The 21,055-nt window shown below is 37.0% G+C and overlaps 1 protein-coding gene across 1 annotated transcript; it reads left to right on the top strand.

The window, feature by feature from the left end:
• Positions 1-2,121: 2,121 nt before the first annotated feature.
• LOC125224589 lies at positions 2,122-5,010 on the top strand. Its single transcript, XM_048128004.1, has one exon. It carries the CDS (start codon positions 2,122-2,124, stop codon positions 5,008-5,010), a length of 2,889 nt encoding a protein of 962 aa, XP_047983961.1.
• The last annotated feature ends 16,045 nt before the right edge of the window (positions 5,011-21,055 follow it).

A 21,055-nucleotide genomic window follows, 5' to 3' on the forward strand; every position in this document is an offset into this window, starting at 1 on the left:
CGCTTCGCTTATTAGAAGAAGCCCACTATTAGTCCTTTATTTCACAGAATCCGGCAATGAAATCTCGAAACTAACATGTTATAACTTTGCCCAAGTGCCTTAACTTATATTTTGAATACGAAACTAAAACAATAGCGCACATGCTCATGATAAAACTTCAACTTCAGAAAACAATATTCCGCTTTAGGTGAAGTTTGAGGAAACATTTGGTTTTGGTCGACATTAGCTTGTATCTCAAGTTTTAACCGTTTTATTTTAGTTTCTGTTTTGTACGAACATCCTCTTCTTGACTGGGGTATGTTCTCAGTAACTTGTTTCAATGACTATAGCTGTAGAACCAGCAATTAGTGGAAACAAGCTGGCTTTTTGTAAAAACAGTGTGAAAACGTTTTTATGAAATTAAAAGGTTTATTATTTATGACACCTTTTCTCTTTATTTTGTAAGATTACATGTTAGGTTAGCAATGTTAGTATTATCGGTACTTTAGTTACAGTTTTGTTATTCTTCTTCGGTTTTCTCATTCCTAATATCAAAACAAACAACTATTCTAATTAGATCCAGTGATAGATCCTTAAATGTATCTAATTAAGACACATTTTGCTTCTTGGATCCAAATTTTATGTTGACAGTTAATTAACTGGATCTATAAGAGGCGTTCTACTATTATCCAAATTGGTCTAAAGAAAATGTCTTTATCTCAACAAATCATGCTTCCAATGAATAAAGGTACATAATATATATGGACCTCATAGGAATATAAATCTGACAGAAAAAATTTCACGCTCGCTACGCTCGCGATTTCATTGTCATTACTAGGGTATGCAAAAACCGGTTAACTTAAAAAACCGGTTAATAACCGAGACTTTTCCTTCAAAACCGGTTAACCGGTTATTAACCGGTTTTGAGGATTTTTAGTAAATGGCCGTACTACGCAATAATTACAATTGCCTTTAAGAATTCTGATGTTGATGATATCGTAGCAGGTATTACTTGCACGATGAAGATCATTTTTATCCAGTTAATTCCAGTTTTTGGAAATTTGGTAAATGCGGATATTGCTAAAATAGGCTTGTGTGGTTTGAATGTGATTCGTCAGTTTTGCGTTTTCTAGGCATGTCTACAGCTCCCAGAGCCCCTAGTAATACAAGCAATTGATGTAAGAAAACCAAGATCTCCATTTTGCCTTTCTTTTAAAAAATATAGTTTGAAATATACGGTAGACTCCGGTTACAACGACGCTCAAGGGACCGCTGATATTACGTCGTGTCGTACTAATCGGATGTCGTACAAAACGAATTTCATTTCTTTTTATTAAAAGTAATATCTACATCTCTATTACTAAAACATTTCAATCAATAGGTTTATTTACAGGGTATTATTATCATAGTATTAATACCTTTGTTCGCGCCCTTTTCATTCATTATCATTCATATCGTCCATCCCGCTCGCTCTTCTTTATGATAGGTTCAACCTCATTTTTAATTGTCATGTCACCCGCCTCTTTGCCAAACTTCTTAAAAAATATAAAATACGTCAAGTGTCAATCCGCAAAAAGAAAGTCGTTGTCAATGGTGAATAAAAATATCCGCAACGAATTAAGTTATTAATTAATTATATTATAATAGAACGATTCGCGAGTGTGCAGTGCAAGGAAAGAGAGAACCAAGCTTTACAAGGGTGGCCACCCGATAAACTCTCGAGACGACAACATCGGTGAGTTTGGCTCCCCATCAATCTCCATAATTTTATTTTCCGTTTTGTTTTATTTTATTACAATAGTTCGTTAGGAACTTCGTATCCGCAGGTCCTTCAACATTTCTGGTCTTCGAACCTGATTCTCTTCCCTGTTCCCCTATTTTCTCCTCATACATTCATTGCGAATCGTTCTCCTCCCGCACCGCCCGTATAAATATTACCTAAATTATTCTTACTTACTCGCTCCCGCAGTTTAGGTATTTATTTATACGTATATTACTTTATTCGTCGCTCCGCCCTTATAAATTATTTACCTAAATATATATTCTTAACCGCACCCGCAATTTAGGTATACGTTTATAAGAGTTTATCCTTTCATAGGAACATAAATTGATTTACCGCATATTTAACCCGTCTCCTGCAAAATGGCAAAAGAAACAAAAGCCGAAAGCGTTGACAGCTGGTGTTATGAAGACGAGTTGTCAATGCTTGAAGCAAAACGCAACGTCTTCTTTGAACTCGTCCAGGGTATTTATAAAAAGTCGCTAGTTGCCGATACAGATGCAGTGAGTCGCGAAAGTTTTCTTGACGCTGCTGACACTATTGACGAACTTCGGACGGAGTTCAAAGAAGTGGTAAATGAGTACAACCGCACGCTACTGAGGACTAAGATGGCTGCTGTCCCTAACTATCAGCCGCTCATAGCCTTTGAAGATTTGTACTGCCGCATCAGGAGAGTGGTCAAGCGACTGCAACCAGCCGCACCGCCGGCCTCTTCGCCGCCTTTATCGGTGGAGAGAGCTAGACCTTTGCCAACGATGGAACTGGTAGCGTTTGATGGAGACATACGTAACTGGCCGCTGTTCTACGCTAGTTTTAAATCGAGAGTGCAGTGCAGTGCACTTGCTGCCTCTAACAATAAAATGTCAAATCAAGACTCAGCATCTTCGTGTGACACGGTTTTGCTGTCCACCGCAAAGGTCATCGTTCGCGACAGTAAGGGTGAAACGCAGGTTATCAAATGTCTGCTTGACACCGCGTCACAAAGTAACTTCATTACTGAAGAATGTTGTAGGCGCTTAGGTTTAACTTTTGATAGGAAACCAAGCTCTGTATTTGGCATTGGAAAAACCAAGAAAATTGTTAAGGGGAACGCAAACGTAAAAGTATTTTCGCGATTCGACGATAATGTCAACTTCGATGTTTCGAGTTTGGTGGTCGATCGCATCACCGACGACCTGCCGTCAGTGCCCGTGGACATGTCAGCACTGACACATGTTCATGGTCTCCCTCTAGCTGACGACACGTTGGATACGCCCGTCGCCATTGATGTACTGGTGGGTGCAACTATATTTCCACATTTGCTGCTGCCGCACATCGTCAAAAGCGAAGTGGACTATATGCCACCAGCTATACAGACGGTACTGGGGTATATTTTAATGGGTTCGGTGCCTGCTTTACAGCCACCGCGTAAATATACTTCAGCTTGTTGCACTTCCGTGGATTCCATGGACCACCTCCTCAAAAAGTTCTGGGAACTTGAGGAAGTATCCGCTCCGCCCGCTCAAAGCCAGGATGACTTTGAATGCGAGGAATATTTCCGCGCCACCACTACGCGCGACGCTAGTGGTAGATATATTGTGGCATTGCCTTTCCGAGATGACGTGTTCAAGCTCGGAGAGTCGCATTCGGCTGCTAAGAGGCGCTTTCTTTGTCTTGAAAGAAAGCTAGAGTCATCGAGTGTGTTACGTGCCGCCTATGACGATATAATTCGTGAATACGTCAGTAAGGATTATATATCGGACGTGACTAACTCTCTCAACGCGAACACCTCTTCAGCCCTCGCATACATAATTCCTCATCATGCTGTCGTGCGTGAGGATAAGACCACTACCAAAGTTCGTATGGTCCTGGACTCGAGTAGCAAGACAACTACAGGCCTGTCGCTGAATGATGTCTTGCACTCAGGGCCCAATCTTCAAGGGATTTTATTTTCAATCCTCTTGAACTTTCGCTTATTCAAAATAGCGCTTTCAGCCGATTGTCGCCAAATGTTTTTACAGATTGGTGTTCGCGAATCGGACCGCCAGTTTCAACGAATCTTATATAGATTCCGCCCGGCAGATCCCATTTCGACATACGAATTTAACCGTGTGTGTTTTGGTATGAAGTCGAGCCCATATCACGCGCTCCGCGTCGTTCACCAGCTGATTGCAGACGACGGACATAAGTTTCCAATGGCAGCAGCGATCGCATCGTCCTGCACATACATGGATGACGTATGCTTCAGCATTATGTCAGATGATTCGCAACAGCGGGATGAATCTGTTGCTATCGCTGCGGCTAAGGAGCTTATTGACCTATTCAAATGCGGTCAATTTGATCTTGTCAAATGGACCTGCAACTCAGAGACCGTGCTACGTGAGATACCTGCTTCTCATAGGGCTTCCGTAGACTTGGAAATAGACCCAGGAGTCTCGCAAAAAGTCCTTGGCTTGTGTTGGAATAAATCTGGCGATTATTTCCATTTCAAGGTGACAGAGCCAGATCCAACGTGCACTAAAAGGACAATCTTGTCTGCAGTGGCTCGCCTATGGGATAACGTCGGCTTAGTAGCTCCAGTTGTCCTTTACGCAAAACTCCTCATACAGGAGCTTTGGTTGATCAAATGCGACTGGGATGAGACTCCCCCGACCCATATTGTAAATTTATGGGAACGATTTTGTTCTGAGTTGCCAAAATTGAATGAAATTCATATACCGCGTCATCTCGGGGTAGTACAAGGTTGTACTATAAACCTCTTAGGCTTCGGTGATGCTTCCGAGCGGGCATATGGAGGTGTAGTTTATCTTCAGGTCATAAACGGGAATGAAGTGACAGTTCGATTGGTGTGTTCCAAGTCGAAGGTCTCTCCCTTGAAGACAGTCTCTGTAGCGAGATTAGAGCTGTGTGCTGCTGTCCTCCTGGCAAAGCTCATGCGGAAGGTGCAAGATAATTTCGAGCCCCGTTACAACATTAACGAGATCTACGCCTTTACTGACTCGAAAGTTGCGCTCTGCTGGATTCAGTCATCACCACACCGCTGGCAAACATTCGTTGCCAATCGCGTTGTTAAGATAATTGAAGCTGTACCGGCCAGCTGCTTCCATCATGTGGCGGGCTTAGAAAATCCCGCGGATTGCTTGTCGCGTGGCCTGACGCCTACTAAGCTTGTGGATCATCCTTTGTGGTTTACAGGACCGGCTTGGGCATCCAAGCATCCATCAGAACGAATAACTTCTAACGACGCTTGCTCAGATAGAAGCGCTCGTTAATTCCCGGCCTCTAACAGCCTTGAGCAGTGACCCCGCTGAGCCATCAGCTCTTACTCCTGCTCATTTTCTCCATACTGCTCCACTGTTGTCGTTACCTACTCCATTGGTCGAGTCAGGTAACTTACGTGAACGACATGCCCTCCTAGATAGGATAGTGCAGTCTTTCTGGCAACGATGGCGAGCAGAGTATCTGCATCAGTTGCAATCTCGAGCTAAATGGACAACGCTATCAGTTCCCATCGCAATTGGCACAGTAGTCGTCATTAAAGTAGATAATGCGCCGCCATTCTCATGGCCATTGGGTGTTGTAGACGCAGTGCATCCTTCAAAGGACGGCTCAACCCGCGTTGTTACTGTCAGGACAAGTAAAGGAAGTTTCGTCCGTCCTGTCGTGCGGTTGTGTCCTTTGCCTAACCAGTAATGGAATGGGTATTATGTTAGAATAATATTATTTTTTTCGCTATTATTTTACTCGAAGAAAAGGGTCATTATTTATTTATTTTATTTAGTACTTCTTTCCTTTAAAGGAAACCTTTAAAGCCGGGGAGAAATGTTCGCGCCCTTTTCATTCATTATCATTCATATCGTCCATCCCGCTCGCTCTTCTTTATGATAGGTTCAACCTCATTTTTAATTGTCATGTCACCCGCCTCTTTGCCAAACTTCTTAAAAAATATAAAATACGTCAAGTGTCAATCCGCAAAAAGAAAGTCGTTGTCAATGGTGAATAAAAATATCCGCAACGAATTAAGTTATTAATTAATTATATTATAATAGAACGATTCGCGAGTGTGCAGTGCAAGGAAAGAGAGAACCAAGCTTTACAAGGGTGGCCACCCGATAAACTCTCGAGACGACAACATCGGTGAGTTTGGCTCCCCATCAATCTCCATAATTTTATTTTCCGTTTTGTTTTATTTTATTACAATAGTTCGTTAGGAACTTCGTATCCGCAGGTCCTTCAACAACCTTATTTTATTGTGACTTGTTTAGTTAAAAAAGTCCTTTTTAGTATGCGTGCTGCTCATCATTTGTAAGTAAAGCTAGTTTATACGCAATCGAAAAATGCAAATTGGGTTCTATTTAGCTTATAAGATTAGACCCGAGGCGAACAAATTGTTAAAATTTTAAAAGCAATACTTCAAAATGTTGCTACTTGTTGTAGGCAAGACAGGGGGCCGTGCTCGGGTGGAAGTAGCTTTGTTTCCTCAATTTACTAGTAAAACTAAAAACGTTGTCGCTCGTCGTTGCAACCGGACTTGACGGACGGATTCTGTGTAAAATGTGTCGTAAAAAGCGGCTGGTCGTTAAAATCGGAGTCGTAATAAACGGATGTACTTTCATACTATCACATACGAAAACCAAATAAATACCTGTGCTTATGTCGTTTCGTTGTAAGAGGTTGGACGTTAGGTCTATGCGGAGTCGTAATATACTAACCGGACTCTACTGTATTGTATAAAATGTATAATTGAGTAGACACGGGACTAATTTTTAAAATAAAATCATTACAGATAATAATGTTGTCAATGAAAAGTAATGAATAAATCTTTATTATGTATTACAAAACATTAAATAAATACGTATTTTTGAACCTTTTAATGCCTAATTTTCCAAATTTTGAGAAATAAATACGGTTTCGGTTATTAACCGGTTAGAGACTATAAAAACCGGTTTTTAACAGAGGCCAAAAAGTCTCGGTTAACCGGTTTTTCGGTTAACCGGTTAACCGGTTTGCACACCCTAGTCATTACGCATTTCAATAATGTCAATATCAATAACAGTACATCCAGTGACCTCATTAAATGAAGTAAAATATTAACAAGAAGTTAATTGACACAAGCATCGATGATTTAATTAAGCAGTTTACCGGCCCAATGGTTTAAAGGAGGAAAATTAAATTTCAGGTATCGCTCCTTGAGAAATTTAATAAACTAACAGGAAGTTGTGAAGAAGTTCTAAGAAATTAAGTTCTCAGATTATTGAAATTAAAAAATCACATTGTAACAAAAAATATAAAATAAATGCGTTAGGAAGCCGCATCTAAATTTGATTGCTGAATAACGAACTACGCTACAGTATTACAAACAATATTACCCTATTAAGTCCCTCATTCGCTTTAAAAAATACATCAGTGATAAAATGAGTTACATTTATTATCTAGTCCAAGAGTACCTATAATAATTACTTAAACAAGTACTGTGTTTCCTTGAACTATTTTGATCAGCCGATATTTTAGTTTCGTTTAACTTTTACTTCCTTTTTGTTTTCGTATGGAAAGGATGGGAGAGGGTTGTAGTGTGAGAAGAGCATTATGTGGGACACCCGGGTGGAAAACATCCGGGTGGGCGTCCCAGATATCGCTGGTGAGAGGAAGCCCTGAAAGACCTGTCCGCACTCGTTGTACCCAACTGGCGTGAAACGACGCAGGATAGGGCAGAGCGGCGATCTCTTGTGTCGGAGGCCAAGATCCTTTTTGGGTCGCTGAGCCAGTGAAGTACCCTGCAGTTCAAGACCTCTTTTCTAGACACCAACATTCTCAGTTAACAATTAAAATGTCGCACAATGAATACATCAATTAATCAACCAAACCACGCTCTACTTTAATCTGTCACCTTTTAAGTATGTAGTGCATTGTTTTTGTATTCACATTAGTTTAATTTCACTTTCTCAGCAAAAAGGAATTCGGCCTTGGCCTCTATTTTATTCATTCACAAAATCTTCCCACTAACCCGACCATTGACCAGTTTAAAAAAGATCATAATGCTTTGCATTAAAATCTAGGGAAAATTTAATAACCTCCATAGCGAACACTTACATTTAAATTTGAACCCAGAAAGATACTGCTCAGACTGTGTTTTTGTAGTAACAAAATTTGAAAATTTTCGCGTCCTATAAGAAGAAACCGAGAGTCATGGGAAACACTTTATTTGAAGACAATGACAATGAAATGTAAATTACAATGTCTGCACACTGTTTAGTTTCAAGAAGCTTATTTAGGTGTTTGTGAACAACTTAAACGTGGGAAGATATTTTTATTGAAAAGGTTAAATGTAGGTCAGAAGAGTCACAGAGTCAAGTGAATGCGGTAATGTGTCGTATATTGTTGTTAAATTAGTGGTATAAGTAGAAACAGTGAGAAAAAAATGTGGGTTGAATAGATTCATAGTGACTAGAATGTCAGAAGGAATGTACTCGTCTAACTAATGAATGTGTAACTAATGAAAAATTAGATACGAGATAGGTAATAGTGAAAGGAAAAGTAATAGAAAAACTTTATTGCTTTGATTGGAGAAATCCCGATAAATAAATAAATACCGTCCAACTGACGGGAGTAGATGAAGACGAACGAAATAATTCAAGTTTCGCTCTTCTTGCTCTCAAGAAACTATAACTAAGCGATAAAAAAAGGGTTTGTACTGAAGCGAAGAACTGGAAGCCTAGCTAACCACAACACTCGTTGATAGAAAGAAAACGAACACCTGGATGGATACTAAACGCCTGTAGGCGTAATCCCATGGTTCTTTCTATTGCGTCTGGAGTAGTGTCCGCTTATCGATGTACGGATGAAAATCGACATGTTTATCGATGCGACTGCCATATTCGCTACATATGATTTAACTTTCTCGTTTTTCTATTTGTTTGTTTGTGTAGTTATCTGTCGAAAGTGCACAAATGCGGGCACCAGTATAACTAATAGCACGCTATTTATTGTAATTTTAAAGGTATCGCAAGCTCCGTTAGCATTTAAGGGTGATGTATCACTAGCACGAATTTACATTTTCTGCCATATTCGCTACATATGATTTAACTTTCTCATTTTTCTATTTGTTTGATTGTGTAGTTATCTGTCGAAAGTGCACAAATGCGGGCACCAGTATAACTAATAGGACGCTATTTATTGTAATTTTAAAGGTATCGCAAGCTCCGTTAGCATTTAAGGGTGATGTATCACTAGCACGAATTTACATTTTATTCTCCAAGCTGTTCATTTCCATTAAAAATGACACTCATTTTTCTAAGGGAATTTTATTTCAGTCTTCAGTGGTTCTGTTTTAAATAGACATAACTACGTAATATTTTTACCGTGGTTATATAGTACATTACATCAGAGGCCGGGAAAATGAGGATTTCCGGCCAAGTGGGTATATACGGCCGAGCTAGCGTGCGAGCGAGGCCGGATAGGGATACGAGGCCGGGAATCCGTTTTCACGCCGAGGCATGTATAGTGCTTTTCTCAAACATACAATGAAATTAAAAAAAAATGCTCTAAAGGACAATATTTTATAAATAAAAGTTACTTTGCAAGCCTAGGCCTAAAAAATAATATGAAATCCCTTTACAGTCCTCTCGAGTTGTTGCGCTCAAAAAGCGATACTTCCCAGCCCATTTTAAGGAACGTAAAGACAATATTTCATTGCATGTTTGAGAAAACTATATTTACCAAATAGAAAGAGCAAAGTGTTTGTACTCTCATAAAAAAGTAAAAAATATTATCATTAGGACATTTCACCCAAAAAAAAATCATAAATTGTATGTGCCTGTGTACTTGTGTAGTTGTATACGTACTTGACACTTAGCTAGGCTAGAGATGAATTATTGAATGTTCTCAGTATTATGAAACTGAAAACCAGCAATACAAAATAGACAACGATTTATTTATTTCTATACAATAAAATATTTTTTTCTCTGGTCAGCAAATTCATCTGTCAGTATATTCTGTTTAGTCTTCATCCTCATTATCCCACATTTCGCCATCTCCAGCTGCATTTCCATTACCCCGTAATCCGGGTTCATCTCATTAAACCTTTTAATTACCTCTTTGCCCTGCCCCGACATTTCTCTTGTAATTAGTCTTACAAAGGACTAACCAAACAAGTGACTTTGACGTCCTTTTCTGTCTGTGCATTAGAGAATTTGCTTTCTTAAGCAACCTCTTATTTGGCTACCATTGCTTTGAGTTTTACTTCAGAGTATACAAGGTTGATTTTAAATTAATATGGTTGTGTGAATTTCCTTTGACTGTCTTTACTCTTAATGCATTATTTAAAAATGAACTTAGAAACGTAAGTCAGATGGTTGCAATTACTTATGTGTCAATGAAAGATAAACTAAACCTTTTTGTAATGGAATATGTGTACTTTGTTTTCTCTGAAAAGTGAGAAAATATTTGCAATTGTGTTTTCATGAAAGAAAACGTATAGCAATTTATTTTACAAATTTTAAATGTATATTTCGGATTACATGTATTGAGTTTTGAGGACTATTTAATTTAAAATGTTTTAAACGGAATTGTAAAAACGTGATCTCTCTCGAAAACATTTGATTGGTTCAATTTTATTATATGAAACTCGATATCATTGATTGTGTTTTTTAAAGGGAAAATTGGATATGCAATTGCTGAACGATTTATTTATTCGTTTGTTAATTGATGGATCGTCGTCGTGTCGTTTGATGGATATACTAATATTATAAATGGGAAAGTGTGTGTGCCTGTTTGTTTGTCCGTCCTTCACGTCACGGCAAAACAAAGCGATGAAAAAAAATGTATAAAAATTATAAAGTCTGCTTTAAGAGAAGTAATATGTAATATCCAAATTGAATGACATTTCCATTTCTGCCGCTATTCTTACGATCATTCTGTTTCTAGTTTTTTTTTTTAAGTTTGCGCAAAAAAATAGAATAGACTACATGAACTCGTAATGTTGTTCCTAAAACTTAAATTGAACTATATCCGCTTGATCTTGTTTGTCATCAGAGTTTTTCCTCCATTTTGAGTAGAAATTTGAGGAGACCTTCCAAGTCCTGCCGTCTTTCTTATGTTATGTCAAAAACTCAAATATCTTACGTTACAAAATGCGTAAATACCGAAGCGATATCTGCTGCTTTCCAAGCTGAACTTCCTTTGTCCATTAGTTCACTATAACCTGACTAGACTTCATTCGACTGACTGCACTTGTAAATGCTGACTGATGCCTTAGTACGCTCAAAAGCGTCAGATATTCGGGTTGATATTTCAATGATCGCTGGAGATCGAATGAAGCTTTGAATTTGGACTTGGAGAATACACTGGGTATTTTAAACGGGTTCGTAGAGAAATCGCGTTCAATCAAAGTAAGCAATTTTTTATCTTTGATATTTAGTTCATGTTTGTGTTCTTAGACCCAGGAATTCCTTAATTATGAGTTTTATGGTAACATGACATGATTCTCTGGCGAATTCGAACCCCGGCTCGTAACAATGTGTTTTTTGGAACTTATGTGCATAATGTCATTTGATATTTGCCAATTGCTTTGTGGTGAAGGAAAACATCTTGAGAAAACCGGACTAATCCCCATAAGATCTATAGTTGCCCTTTGGATTGGAAGTATTATTCAAATCTTGGGATTCGTTGCCAAAGATGACCACAGGCTCTCCCATGAGCTCATGGCTCAGGCTCATAGGAGCCTGTGGTGTAAAATAAAGATTTCTTAATCTCATCTATATCATTGTATAATATTATAATGTAATGTGACTATGTAGTCAATATACTGCACACAATATTTTCGCTCCAACGTGATCCTCCGACTGTGAAATCGCAGTACCGTTTCCACCAAATAACTGTAAGATATATATCAACGACTACTTTAAAACGACTTAAGTATATTCCTATAACTACAGCACTTATGACCTTATTAGATGAAACAAAGATTGTTAGGAATTGTGAGTGAGTTAGTCTTAGGGTTTTGAAAGAGCTTATGTACATTCTCGTTCTTACGGCGCTTATGACCTTTTGATGAATGAGGAAAAAGATGGATTTTATAAAGAATTCCTAGGGACTTCAGTCTTTTCAGAATTGAGTGTTTTTAATCCGTTTCGCTCTAAGGAAACTGTTATTAGAGTTTGATATGTCAGTTTGATGCGGACTCGAAGATAATTATGGATTTATTTACATTTAATTGTGGTATAAAAAGGTGATTATGATGTTGATGTGGTTTTTTAAGGGTTTAGTAGAGCGATTTAAACGGATAATATAGCGTGTTATTGTACGTACAATTTTATATTTTTTGCTTATTCTCAGAGAGTGTTCGAGTAATAATACTCGTATGTGATGAATTATAGTATTTGGTTGAGATATGTACAAATTAATTACCGAAGAGGTTTATGTCTAAATTATATTATATTAAGTATCTATTTCGTATGATGTACCTGCGTAAGAATAAGCCAAAGCTTTTAATTTAGCAAGTTGTTAGGTATTTAATTGTCTAATTTTTTGTCTTCTTATCTGCCAATAAGAATGTTAATCTCATACATAGCTGATGTCATATTTTTATCTATGTCCCCTTTATATAATTACTAGCTTTTGCCTGCGGCTTCGCTCGCGTTAGAAAGAGACAAAATGTAGCCTATGTCACTCGCCATCCTATCAACTATCTCCACTTAAAACATCACGTCAATTCGTCCCTCCGTTTTTGCCGTGAAAGACGGACAAGCAAACGGACACACACACTTTTCCATTTATAATATTAGTATAGATTACCAATACTTAGGTAAAATGAGATTATTCTTTATGTAGAGTGTACTTGGAAAGAAAAGCGCCATAAAATTTATCTGACCATTCTGTCACTAAAGGTTCGGCCAAACTAAGGCGTTTTGATAGCGTAGCATTAGCGGAGCGAAATGCGAGCGCATTCAGAGCTGAGCGGATGTCGGTATATGGATTAAATGTTAACCATTTAGCTAATTGTTTTATTCCAAAATGTTGTTTTGATTCCTTATGTTATGTCTTTCAATACTTATTAGAAGTTTACAGTTGCAAAATATAGGCGCCGCCGATCCGCTTTGAAAACGCTCGCGATCTGCTCCGTCCGGCGCACCGCCATCGCCATCATTGCACTCCGCTAACGCTGCGCTCCGCTTTAATTCTCTTGCATAGACTATTTTTCCGAACTTAAGTTTGCACGCGCGTTATTTTTCTGCTCAATAATGAAAAAAATAATAATCTGTAACAAAAATATGATTAATTTTTATTAAGCAGAAACGTCTGCTAACGATTCTAAACATTTTTATATTAAAGGAAAAAACTGTTACTGGTGAATTCTCAATATAACTTGAGACTCCAGTGCCGTTATAAGATGTAATAGTCTGTCGGTAGATGGCGCTAGACGTCACCCCAAGACGTGTGTACAAAAGGAAAGGCATGGAAAGATTTGCGAAGTCCGGCGTGGCTTCCGTAGCTCAATTGGTAAGAGCATTGCACGGATTGCAAAAATGGTGCGGGTTCAAGTCCCGCCGGAAGCGTAAATTTTTCCATTTTTTCCTTTAATATAAAAATGTTTAAAAATATGATTTATATCATTAGTTATTGCTCACGCAGCTAAATTACAATCAAATTATAGTACGCCAATACACGCAAGTTTTATTATAATTAATAATGGCGCCACTTATCCGGTCCTTGACCTAACCAAAACTAGATCCGAAAATTATCAACACTTCGTCACAGAATATATTACGTACATATGTATGTATTTTCTGATTCACAAGAAAGTTGAAAACTGGACTGTTACATAGTGAAATAGATAGCGCCCGCCAGTGATATACTGATCATTGTTTTCTTTTAAATACGTTTAGTACAATTTTTTTTAAGTAACGTACAATTTAGTACAATTCCCGTACATTTTTAGGGTTCCGTAGCCAACTAGGAACCCTTATAGTTTCGCCATGTCTGTCTGTCCGTCCGTCCGTCCGTCCGTCCGTCCGTCCGCGGATAATCTCAGTAACCGTAAGCACCAGAAAGCTGAAATTTGGCACAAATATGTATATCAATGACGCCAACAAAGTGCAAAAATAAAAAATGGAAAAAAATGTTTTATTAGGGTACCCCCCATACATGTAAAGTGGGGGCGGATTTTTTTTTTCATTCCAACCCCAACGTGTGATATATTGTTGGATAGGTATTTAAAAATTAATAAGGGTTTACTAAGATCGTTTTTTGATAATATCAATATTTTCGGAAATAATCGCTCCTAAAGGAAAAAAAAGTGCGTCCCCCCCCCTCTAACTTTTGAACCATATGTTTAAAAAATATGAAAAAATCACAAAAGTAGAACTTTATAAAGACTTTCTAGGAAAATTGTTTTGAACTTGATAGGTTTAGTAGTTTTTGAGAAAAGTACGAAAAACTACGGAACCCTACACTGAGCGTGGCCCGACACGCTCTTGGCCGGTTTTTGATGTTACTTTGGATTCCGTACGATGCCATGTCACCGCTACAAAGTATGACACTAGTTTTTACAAAAGCACCTGCCATCTTACCCTCCAACCCGAAGGGTAAACTAGACCTTATTGGAATTAGTCCGGTTTCCTCACGATATTTTCCTTCACCGAAAAGCGACTGGCAAATATCAAATGACATTTCGCACATAAAGTCCGAAAAACTCATTAGTGTGAATCGGGGTGGGTTCGAACCAGCGACCTTCGCGCTTCACTTTATGAGATACTACTACTTCACTAAAATTCTCTGTAGGTGCTTGATTCGGCTAATACTAACCAGATTATCATAAACATGTGTTTTGAAATTCTTGATAGTCCATAATTCAACCTTCTTTTAGTTCATTAAAGTATACATTTGTTAGTGCCAAAGCGATATAGGTCCTTGCTAAAATTACTTCTTTCAGTTGTTCATTTTGTTTTATGTTAGGCCTTCGATGTTCGATGAGCGTACTTCCTGAATATGCATATATGTTGTTCCTCTCTTACAGATAATGTGTTACGCATGCATGAAAGAGATAGAGATTGTTTCCTGTAAATAACACTCGTATTTATTCGTTTTATTCGTATTGGTTTTGTAAGCGTAAGTGGGGAAGTTCAAAGTACCTATTAGTTTTATGGGTGAGCTTGAGTTTTTGCTGTTTTGGGAGAGTATTTACCTTTTTGGACAAGTCAAAGAAAATAACAAAATGTAAAAATAATATGAATACAATAAGTAGAAATAAGTTTTACTGTATTTCTTCCAGTCATAAAAGTCGTATCATGCAATTTTTTTTTTTTAAGAGACTGACGAATAGTTACTTTGTCTTTTTTAGGGTTCCGTAGTCAACTAGGAACCCTTATAGTTTCGCCATGTCTGTCTGTCCGTCCGTCCGTCCGCGGATAATCTCAGTAACCGTTAGCACTAGAAAGCTGAAATTTGGTAACAATATGTATATCAATCACGCCAACAAAGTGCAAAAATAAAAAATGGAAAAAAATGTTTTATTAGGTTACCCCCCTTACATGTAAAGTGGGGGCTGATATTTTTTTTCATTCCAACCCCAACGTGTGATATATTGTTGGATAGGTATTTAAAAATGAATAAGGGTTTACTGAGATCGTTTTTTCATAATATTAATATTTTCGGAAATAATCGCTCCTAAAGGAAAAAAAAGTGCGCCCCCCCCCCTCTAACTTTTGAACCACATGTTTAAAAAATATGAAAAAATTCACAAAAGTAGAACTTTATAAAGACTTTCTAGGAAAATTGTTTTGAACTTGATAGGTTCAGTAGTTTTTGAGAAAAATACGGAAAACTACGGAACCCTACACTGAGCGTGGCCGGACACGCTCTTGTTGGAGTTTTTTTATGGGTTAGGAGTCAAACGAGCAGACAGGTCGCCTGATGGTAAGCGATCACTGCTGGCCGTGGACACTCGAAACACCGTTTCCGTCAGTTTGCTATCCAAAAGCAAAAACGAATCAAATCGCTCTAACAAATACATTCCTGCATTACTCTTCTAACTCTAATAATAAGTATTGATTTTCCTTAGTAGTTAGCTTGATAATACCAAAGACATTATATAACTCCGTATAGACAGAAGAAATTGCCGAAATCCGTATTCTAAGAAATTGCCAGTAATTCTCTATATACTCGATCCTCTTTGATAATATGAATAGAATAGAATAGAATAGAATAGCTTTATTTGCATAGAATAAGTATTACATGATTTATGTCTACAGATGTTATTTTGACAATTTGTTGCTTATTCTGCTATATGTATTTAAAAATACTAGCATGCAAAATTTTACAAAATACTTAATAACTATTTTTAATTAATTAACAATTTTGCTCCTGCATGTTTTCTTTGAGAAAATCATCGTGGCAATAATAATTTTTATCTAATAAATAACCAACAAGAACTTTTTTAAACTTATTTACATGTAACTCTTTCATGCTTTTCGGTAACTTGTTATACAATTTAATGCACATTGCAAAACACTGTCTGTGATATAATGAAGTTCTTGGAATACTGTCATGCACGAGGCGGCCTTCATTTCTCGTACCCCTCGGAAACACGGATTGAGCCGTCGTGAAAAGGTCCATATGATTTTTGACGAACATGCATGACTCTAAAATATATAAAGACGGAAGTGTAAGGATCTTTAGAGATTTGAACATTTCTCTACACGATTTAAATGGGCGTGAATTACAGATTGCTCGAATACATTTTTTTTGTGCAATAAATGCTCTATCCAAACTTGAACAGGCCCCCCAAAGTATAAGGCCGTACCTTAAATTGGAAGAGACATACCCGTGATAAGCAGCTAATGAGGCTTGTAAGCCAGATGTGCGTCTCAGTCTCCTCAAAACATAGACAAATCTGTTTGCTTTTGAGCACACATGTTCAATTTGTTCACTCCAGTCCAAATATTTATCTAGTTTTAAACCTAAGAACGATACACTATCCATTTCAGCTACGGTTTTATTTTTATAGTGTATATTTAGTTCTTGACTTTTGCCAAGTTTTGTGTTAAATTGTACATAGTTAGTTTTGTCAATATTTATTTGTAAATTATGTTTACCTAGCCATTCAATTACTACATTCAACATTTCATTTATTTTTTCCTCGTGCTTTTTGAAACTCTCATATTTATTTGATGTAACAACAACTGAAATATCATCAGCAAATAAAATAGATTTATATTTAATTGCATCACATATGTCGTTTACATAGATAATAAACATTAAAGGACCTAAAACACTACCTTGAGGTACACCGACATTATTATACAGAGTTTGTGAATGGTAGTGGATCTCCTCACCCTGGTCATTTAATGACGATATATCAACGTACTGCTTTCTTCCAGACAGGTACGTCTGAATCCAGTTTAAGGCAGGTCCTCTTATGCCATACTTATTTAACTTCTGCAAAAGCATGGAGTGGTCTACAAAATCGAATGCTTTAGACATATCCAGGAAAAGTGCGGTTGTGTGTTTCTTTTCATCTACGCTTTTTGTAACATAATTGATTAAATTAAAACCAGCCAGTGTGGTGGATTTGTTTTTTTGAAATCCATTTTGTTCTGGTTTTATGATATCGTACTTTTCAAAGAAGTCCATAATTCGTTTGTGCATGCACTTTTCAAATATTTTTGACAATATTGGTATCAAGGTAATGGGTCGGTAATTTCCCATGTCCATTTTATTTTTATTTTTAAATAGTGGCTTTACAACCGAAGTTTTGAGTAGGTCTGGGAAACAACCGGCTTCAAAAGAAAAATTTATCAAATATACAAGGATGTTCACTAGGACGTTTTTGCAGTTTTTAATAACCTTGGTACTGATTTCATCAAAACCTACAGCATTTGTACTATTTAGTGACATAATTATGTTTGCTACCTCTGTTTCAGTAAATGGCTTTAAAAATATACTATTTGTCATTGACTTGACTTGGGAGCATGTACTATGAATAGAACCTGTTGGTGTCTTATTTGTTAACTCTATATAGTATTTATTAAATTGTGTTGCTATATCTAAAGGATTTGTTATTTTCTCGTTGTTTACATCAATTTTTTCTATGTAATATGGTAACTTGGAGCTTTCTGTTTCAGTTTTTATCACATTCCACGATGCTTTGCATTTATTTTTGCATCTTTGAATGTATTTAGTGTTTGTAATATGTCTTGATTTATAAATGCATCTTTTCAGTAGTTTAGTATAGTTATAGTATTCATGTTTTTTCTGTTCACTTTGTTTATTTTTATAGTAGTTTATTCTAAGCTGTCTTTTTGTATTACAGCTAATTTTGATTCCCTTTGAAATCCATTTAGGAGTTTGCTGTATCAAATAATTTACCTTGATTCGTCTAATGGGAAAACAAAGTTTGTAGAAGAGCGACAGCAGCTCATGAAATTTTTGAAATGCGGTATTGAAGTCGCTTTCAATGTATACTTCGGAAAATGATAAATTTGCCAGACATTCTTGGAATAAGGCCATATTTTCTTGACAGTAGTCTCTTTTGAACTTATAGTAATATTTTGGCCTTGTCACTTTTGAATTTACATAGAAACTTATCATTTGAGCAGTATCATGGTCGGATAAAGCTAAGGGTAGGACTGCGGCAGAAACAGTTTTGATATTTGCTCAGGATATTGTCTATGCAAGTGTGTCCTCTAGTTGGGCATGTAATATGTAATTTGAGGTTGTAGTTCTGTGCGATATCCAAAAATTCCGTGCGGAATTTGCTATTTTCAAGAATATTAATGTTAAAATCTCCGCATAAAACTATTTGCTTATACTTTTTATTCAGATCGTGAAGCATAACGTTGAGTTTTAGGAAAAAGATGTGTAAATTGGAGTTTGGTGTTCTATACAGACATATTATTACCGTATCGAGTTTGGGTATATGTATTCCACAACACTCGAAATCCCTTTCCATTGCACATTTTTTGAGTCCCTCTAAAACACAAAAGTTTATACCTTTTTGTGTCAAAATACAAACTCCTCCTCGTTTTGTTTCTCGCGAGAAGGATGCCGCGACAGCATAATTTTGCAGCTGTATATTATTCTCGCTTCCGGATTTTATAAATGTTTCTGTTAAACATATAACGTGAGGGTCTTTATTTCCTTTTGCCAAGTTGCTTATAGTTACTTCTAATATATCTTTTTTTGATAATACACTTGCAATGTTTTGATGCATTATTCTAAACTGGTATGCTTCCTTCTTGTCTTGAACGAAAAAGAGAGTTCTCATTTTGTAAGGACTTTAAACTTGTTTCAGGAGTTACAATTAACTGTTTAACGTTATCTGATTTTCTATCTTGCTTTTTAAAATAAAATGTAATCTTTCTTTGTTTGTTGTTAGGACCAGTTGATTTTGGGGACACGACGCGGATTTCCTTCGGAACAAAATTATAATAGCTTTCCTTATAGTCCTGTTGATCTATTACATTACAGATTTTTGTGCATAGTACGTTGTGATATTTAATTATTCCTTTATCGTTGTATTTAGACACGTCAATGAATTGACAGTTTGATTTAGTAGAACAGCATTGGTTAATTAAGTAATTAACAAAATCAGAATGTACCTTTTCACTCTTCTTTACACTTAAAACTAAAACTGTATATTTATGTAAATAAGTTAGAGCATTATTAAGGTCATAAATAGTGTCTATAACATTTTCATCCCATTCACTTACTGACAACACTATTTTGTCGCCTTCTACAAAATCATATTTGGTTACCTCTTCCATTATTGATCTTGTAGTAGAGCCTGGTTTGACTACTGAGAACACTTTATACTTCTTATATTTACTCTCGTCTCGCATGCGTGTGAGCTTAGAAGCCATCCCGATGCACTGACGGCCGCCAAACATGAAAATTGTATCACTTATTCTGTCATTTTCTAGCTGCAATTGACTTGATGGCAATGGTGATGATGTGGAGGAACTTTCTTTTGGCCCATTTTCTTTGATCGTTTGATGAGGGGTCATTTCAGTATCTTCTGAGTTTGTTTCTTGTTCAACTTTGCTTTCAGCTTTGTTATTTTTACTTTGGCAATTCGCTGATGGTGCAGTTGTTACTGGAGTATCTTCGGATCCACCGTTTATACTATTAATACTAACATTACATTTGCGGTTTAGTGGCGTCTGTGTAAGTATATCTTTCCCTTTTTTCTTCTGGAGTCTTGGGGTCAACTTTCTACCGCCAACAATATTTTCCTCGCCAAGTAAAGCTTTTAATGTAGCAATTTGCCTTTCTAACTCTGAGTTGTTTTTTCCTAATCTAATAACTTCTATATTTAAATTTGCGATCTCTTCATGCGCACTTTCCAGTTGGGTGCCCAAAGTCTCTATTTTCTCTTTCAGATCAGAGATCTGCGCATTTTCGGTAGGGTTCGGTAAGCTTCGGACACTACTGTCACTGCTCTGTTGTGTTCTTGTAGAGTTGTTTATCGAGCTACACGGAGTTTTTAAAGGTGATGGAACTGATGGACTTCGTCTTTCTAACTGATTATTCCTTGTATCATCTACTTGATTTTTATTTTGGTCTTGTACCACGTCGGATCCTTTATCCGATGATGAACATTTCGGAAACGATAGTTGTTTTCGTGGAAAAGAAGTTTCCTTTAAATTGTTTTTATTGTTCGGAGTATTCATTGGACTTGGTGCGAGAATACGGCATTTACTACATTTCCAATTGTTTTTGTCGTCTTTTGTCATAAGCCTGAATCTATTAAATGTTACATTCGTTGTACAGTTTAGATGGAATACGTCATTACAATCGTAGCATTTGAGAAAACTTCTGGTTTTTATTTGCTGCGAACATTTTGAGCAAATGTTTATTTTCTGTGGGCTTGACATGTCTATAGCTTTTGTGTAACTTGGAACGGAATCAATAAAGCGTGAAACGGAACGCCGTGGTTTGACACTGACAGATGCCGCCCGTCACTCATGCGGCTCATACGTCATACGCCAAACGTCAAGTATTGTTGTGACAATGTGCCGGTGTTTTAATGAGTTACCTTATTAATTTTGCTTTTTTCCCAAAATTCGACAGTTAATTTTGAATTATGTCTGTGTGCGTGTTATTCGTGTTGTGAACAATAATTTTCGTAGTGTAATTTCATGTAAAATACATCTCACCCTTTGTTGACATGATCTCCTTGGTGTTCCATTTGAGGTTAGTTCAGTTTCAGTGCAGGTTTGTACACAATTTATGAAGGTTTTGCTATGTTTTCCAATTAATTTGTAAGAGGGCTTTCGTTGACAGGTATCTCTTATGACGTTCACACACATACATTTATGTTCT

The sequence above is a fragment of the Leguminivora glycinivorella genome, chromosome 3 (genome assembly GCF_023078275.1).
Source record: "Leguminivora glycinivorella isolate SPB_JAAS2020 chromosome 3, LegGlyc_1.1, whole genome shotgun sequence".
In the NCBI taxonomy this organism is placed as follows: Eukaryota; Metazoa; Arthropoda; class Insecta; order Lepidoptera; family Tortricidae; genus Leguminivora; species Leguminivora glycinivorella.

Bases quoted from the DNA above. Each gene is read 5' to 3' on its own strand.
- LOC125224589 (XM_048128004.1), top strand. From the start codon at position 2,122: ATGGCAAAAGAAACAAAAGCCGAAAGCGTTGACAGCTGGTGTTATGAA.